Here is a 6000-nt window from a genome sequence, read left to right as displayed (position 1 = left end):
ATGACAAGATCCGGTAAAGAGCTTAGCTGGCCAGATTAAAACTAAAAAATTGTCTCCTCAATCCATCTGCTAACTCCAAGGAGCTTGCTTTCAGCACCTTTTGTTATTTCTGAAATGAAGTGGAATACTGTACTTCCTTTGCAAAGAAAATAATCTCCGAGACATTTTGGCTGATTTTTGTTGTGGTTTAATAATAATCCTTTTGTCAAAGACAATTACATGTGACGTCAGTAAATTTTCGAGACGGGAAGGCAACTGACTGTGTGTTAAAAAGGGATTTTTTTCCCCCTTGCCTTTGTTTTTTAGCCAAAATAAATATGCTGAACTTTCCTTGGAAAATCCATCTGGGTGTCTTGATTTTTGTGTTGATTGAAGGGGATCTTCAAGTATTTACAGGTAACACAACTCTTATCTTCATTCTCATGTCCTTGTTTTCAATGGTTTAATGATAGCACTATATGAACATGAAAACAGCTCTTTAGTTTAACTAAAGTATGATAATATGGAGAACTACATGTGACCAGGTTCTGCTCTGTAATAAAAGTGTAAATGGGAAGTAATTTCATTGTCTTCCATGGAGTTACTCTAGATTTACATTGTGGTAACTGAGTAGATGTAGCTACAGACTGTTAAATTTTGATATGTGACCCTTTCCAGGTTTTGACCGGCATGAAATACCAATGAAAGCATTTTTTATTTGTTGCTTTTTCTTAATAACTTACAATGGAAGGTCTTAATATCAGAGATCCTGCAGCTTTGCATAGATGTTTAAGATGTTATTGTACTTTAGAAAGAAAAGGGGTTTACCCCCGTGAACCTAGCCAACATTTTCTTTTCTTTCTCATGGTTATGCACAATCTGGCTGTGGCTTTCCACCCCAGAGGAGGCTGAATTTTGGTGGGTATGTACAGCATATGGGGCTTACTCCTACATACATTGAAATAAAAAGCAAAGTTCCTGTTAACTTTAATGGTGCAGAGTCAGGGCCGTGGTTTTAACAGCACTTTGGATTGAAAGTGCTCTATCTATCACCACTATTCCTGTAGTGAATGCTTCTGATACCTTATTATTCTTCCTCTACCTCACTTTGTCTGCTAACGATATTCCCCTGGACTTGTAGAATTGGATAGGTTTGGGTCATCTGACTATATGATAGAGAACTTTGCTGACTGTGGTTAACACTAGACAGGTCTCTTCCAACCCCACACCCCCCATGAAGTTGTGGGCTTTTTGTGTTTGGGAGCTAATTAAAGATAAAAGTAAAACAAGTTAAAGCCTTTAGGATAATCTTTTTCTTTGTTTACTGTGCCATGTGTTGATGAACTACATGGGGGAAGGAGATATAATGGCTGACTGTTGATATGCTTCACAATTCAATCCAGAGATATGAAGATCAAACAAGATTTATGTAGAAAGGGAGCATGCAATAGAGAGCGCATCTCTACCCCTTAGCTTAATTGTTCTTTCCTTATTTAGACTCTGAATCAGCAAGCCTTTAAGCACACGTCAGTTTTCTCAGAGGGGTAGTTCCGCTGACTTCAATGGGCCAACTCATCCATCTATCTATCTATCTATCTATCAGGTTAAACATGTGCATTGGTGTTTGCAGGATCAGGGTGATAGTGCTGATAGTTCATTATCAAGATGCTGCAAAGAAGTTAAAATTATTTAAATACAGAATATTTGGGGTATATAACTTGTAGTGTGTCAGAAAACCACTGGGCATAAAAAGTTGCCAGCTCTAGTGGTAGCTTTTTTGAGGACACCTACCTATTTGGAACTAGATTTAGACCTTAACTGGCAACACGAGAGAGGCCAAGGACTGAATGGGCCATAAAGACAGAACTCCCCCCACCTGGTCTCTCCGGGTGAGGAGTGAAGGTTTTTGGAGCAGCAATGCAGGGGAGGCTTTTGCTGCTATGGCCTATGCTGTTGCCTGTGCTGTGTGTAAATGGAGTACTTGAGTCTCCATGGTGGTCAATATAGCACTTTCCACAATGCCAGCACTAAATTCACATATAAATACAAATTCGTAAATAGTTTTTCAGTTGAGACCACTCCCTCAGGAGGTAAAACCCTGGGCTTACCTTGATTTAAACTTTTGCCAAGTGATCATGTGAAACTAATTGCACGATGAACCAAACAAATGAAAATTCAGCTAGAAGGTATACATTCCCTTGATAACATGGTAAATTCAGAGGAGCTGGGGAAATCACAAACACCTTTCCTATGATAAATGCAGCTCATTCTCTGCTACCTTGCCCACTTGCACCAGTGCATCTGAGAGGAGAATTGGGCCCTTTTAAAATGACTAATGAAAAACCAAATCCCTTTTGGCCAAATTCTATGGTTCTTAATCAAAACTCCCACTGAAGTCAACTAGAGGTTTGCCCAAGTTAAGGACTGGAGGATATCAACTATAACCGTACTGCCCAGAAATCCAGGGCAGTGGTGTTGGGATATATAGAATGGTGTAACTCTGTCAGCTGAGTCTTGCATATGGTTTCATTTTACAGCAGAAACTTACTCCACTGCAGAGGAAATCAAAGGTAAGGATGCTAGACCAACAACTCAACCCAGTGGCTGGCAGTTAGTAAACCCTTCCCTGTCTCCTGAGTCAAGACAACGTACTGAATTCACAGGAAAGGAACACCTCAACAGGCGTGTATTGTTTCGAAGGAAGAGGTCCATCCTGTTTCCTAGTGGAGTTAAAATTTGTCCAGATGAGACTGGGGAGCAGGCCATTGCCAACCATCTGAAATACTTCAAACTCCGAGGTAAGTGAGCGCAGGGAAGCTGACACAGTGCTTTATAGCAGTGTTACGGTAAGTAAAGATGCAACCATTGCATGTTTAATAGATAATTGATTTTAAAAAGTGTGGTATTTGTTATAAACATTAATACTTATCATACAAAGAGGCCCTAGGTTAAGTACATTACCTAAGAAATTTTGCTTTTGTTCCTTGATAACTCATAATAATTACATATGAGCTAACAACCCCGGCTAGCCATACTTGGCTTGGCGATCTCTCAGTCCCCGCAATCAAAGCTCCTCCATAATAACCAAGACAACTATACCAGTGTGACTTCCTATGTGAACATCCTTATTCCAGAATAGGAGGGGCTTTTTCAATTGAATTAATCTTGCTTTGAAAGGGGTTTAAACTTAACTGGAAAAAAACAGACACTTTTTTCCGGATAAGGGTCCATATGGGAAGTTACAACAGTATAACTGGTATTACTTACCCATGTAGGAAAGTTCAGGCCTACGTAACTTAGGAGCCTGTCTACATTCTGGGAAATTAGGTTAGTATATCTATATGTCACTCAGGGTGTGAAAAATCCATTCCCTTGAGCGACACAGTTAAACTAAGCTAACCCCTGGCGAATTCCCCCAGCGACCTAGCTCCTGCCTCTCAAGAAGTGGAAAACTCAAACTGACAGGAGAATCCTTCCTGTCTGTGTAGATAGTATCTTGACTTAAAATGCTACAGTGGTGCAGCTGCAGCACTTCACTGTAGACAAGGCCATAGACATTTCTGGAAATTCTGTCCTAAGTGACTTGCCTAAGTCACACACAGTCTGTGGCAGAAGAGGCATTGGATCCTGGGTCTCCCCAGTCTCAGGCTAGCTCTCTAACCACTGGACCATTCTTTTTTCTATGCTCAACAGTCTCACAACCCTACCCCCTCTCAATTTTTGAAGTAGTAGCCAGATGAAGGACTTCCTGTAGTGTAGCCCTATTGGAATCAGAATCCCTTTCACACACAGTCAGTAGTGGTGCTAGTCTGTAATGCAAACTCTCTCTCAATAAAATTCCTGAGGTCTAAATGTGTGCCAAATTTCCAGCACGAAAAAACCAGCACTGGAAGCGTTGGAAGAATGATGGGATGACTTCTGCAGCATAAGTGAAATACTCTGTCCATTCAGATTCATGATACGGCATTGCCAATATAAGCAAATTAGGCTGGATCATGTCAGGTTCCTGTTATTTAAATCTGGGTCTAAAATGACAGTTGTCCCCCTTTAAGAAGGGACTGTCGAGAGGTACGTGGAAGCTCTCTCTTTTCATTCTTCACCTTAGCTCCCTCTCCTCTTGCATTGCTGCCATCCGATCCATTGATTTTCTCTATTTCTGCATAGCCCTCTCTCTCCAGTTGCTAAGTATACAACTGGGAAACTTACTAGTTCGTTATCAATTCACAGCGACCACTTCAGAGGTCATAGCCACTGAATACTTCATGTTTTCTTTTATAACTAAGCTCATCTGAGCCCAGCACGAGCCTCACAAGTCAACTAAAGACAGCTTTACGGGCTTCTGGGAGGTTGTGAGAGCTGCTGAGGTTGCCTCTGCTTGAAGTAGATGCTGCCTCTTGGGTGTTTTTGTTATAGGCTGCAAGCTGAGTGCTCATCTCTTGTGACTAGATCACTCCATGGAGATTTTTAAACAGAACTTCCCCATTACTTTTTATGGGGAAATTCTACTTACAAATCAAATGCATGATGTGGCACCTGGTGTTAGACCTCCTGTAATTCACATAGAGAACAACACAAGAGGTACTAAAAATATATGATGAAACATGAAAAATTCACAGTGAAACTGAATGAGGCATATAGAAAATCAGTATTCTCTACACTTAATTATGTCTGCATTTTCAAATCTATTATTATTAGCAGACTAGTAATACCGAGAAGTCCATCTAAGATTACAGGCATCATTGTACTGTGCTGTACCGCTCCATAGTAAGAGACCAAGGAGCTGACAGTCTAAAAAGGAAGGATGCACAGCGTGGGAGAGGAAAGCGAGGTTCAGGTAGGAAGTGACTTGTTCAAGGTCATCCGAGCAGGTCAGTGGCAGAGCCAGAAATACATGCCAGGTCTTCTGTCTCTCATTCCAGTGTCGTAGTCACTCTAATCACATACCTAAATTGCAAAACAACCCACTACTTGGAATAGGGTTAGCATTTTTTTACTTTCGTTAGCAGCACTATCTGACCGATCTTGGGTTCTCACTGCCTGTACACTCCTTAGTGTTTTATACCCCTCTGTGCTCTTTGTAGTGATAGTCATAAAGATACTTTTTTTTAAAAAGAGTATTTACAGATGGAAGCCAGTCTATCTAGACATTTATATCCTGTTAATCACTCTATTATCTGAACATGTAACAGAAGAGTTAGGTTCATGGATACCTATGAATACCTGTAGAGTTGATATGGATACACAGTTTGGGTTTGATCCTGCCAACTGCTGAGCTTCTAGACAGGGTTAAATGGATGTTTGTGAAATCTAAATGCAACAGGTGCTGACATGGGAGTTAAAGGCACTTGGCCTATCACAGGATCAGGCCCTATATGAGTATATGGGTGGGATTATTAACACATGCTCTTTTATGATTAACTTCTTTGCTGCTGCTGAAAGTAGTTTGCAATCAAATTATTATTTAAAGGTCACAGTGTCCACTGGGCAGCACTGAGATGCACCTTGACAAGATTGACTTGATGGAAGCCTAAGAGTGTAGAAGTTCTAATCATGAATGCACTGTGAAACATATTGAAAATAATGTTAGTGCTTATCATTCAGAGGATTGGTAATGAGAACCCAGGTTAGTGCTAACTGAAAATTGTTGCCATCTGTTGGATGTTGCATGGTTTCTCTCCACTTCCTCACAAAACTCACCACAACCAGCGCAAATGGGCAGTCCTGTTGGCCGGTCTCAGTAGAGAGGCCAAGCATTGGATCAGCCAAATTGAACTACCCTCCCAGTGGGAGGTGTAAATGGAGTTAGGGTGAAGGCAGCATGGGGAAGCTTGCACTGCTATGCCCTGTGCTGTACCTGCACAGTGGGTAAATATAAGAGTCTGTTTGCTAGCACTGTCAGCCTGGCACCATTCACCAGTACCAAATTTTCTCTCTCTTTGGGATGTCTGAGCTTAAGCACTGTGATGGTGGCTGCCTTTCCTATGCAGGTTCCAAAGTTCCTTGTGCATTCTTCTCCCACGT

The 6000-nt window shown here is 41.2% G+C and overlaps 1 protein-coding gene across 1 annotated transcript in view; it reads left to right on the top strand.

Moving 5' to 3' along the window:
* The window catches only part of IMPG2 (interphotoreceptor matrix proteoglycan 2), an 87591-nt gene continuing 81591 nt past the window's right edge, over positions 1–6000 (top strand). Inside the window, exons 1-2 of the mRNA XM_029913251.1 lie at positions 1–13; positions 2517–2777. Coding sequence (XP_029769111.1) covers positions 1–13; positions 2517–2777 — 274 coding nt within the window. The remainder of the gene's footprint in view (positions 14–2516; positions 2778–6000) is intronic.

This window comes from Terrapene carolina, unplaced genomic scaffold (assembly GCF_002925995.2).
Source record: "Terrapene carolina triunguis isolate 2854851 unplaced genomic scaffold, T_m_triunguis-2.0 Scaffold558, whole genome shotgun sequence".
Taxonomy (NCBI): Eukaryota; Metazoa; Chordata; order Testudines; family Emydidae; genus Terrapene; species Terrapene triunguis.
Note: the sequence above shows the minus strand (reverse complement) of the source record. Positions and strands in the feature narration are given on the sequence as shown.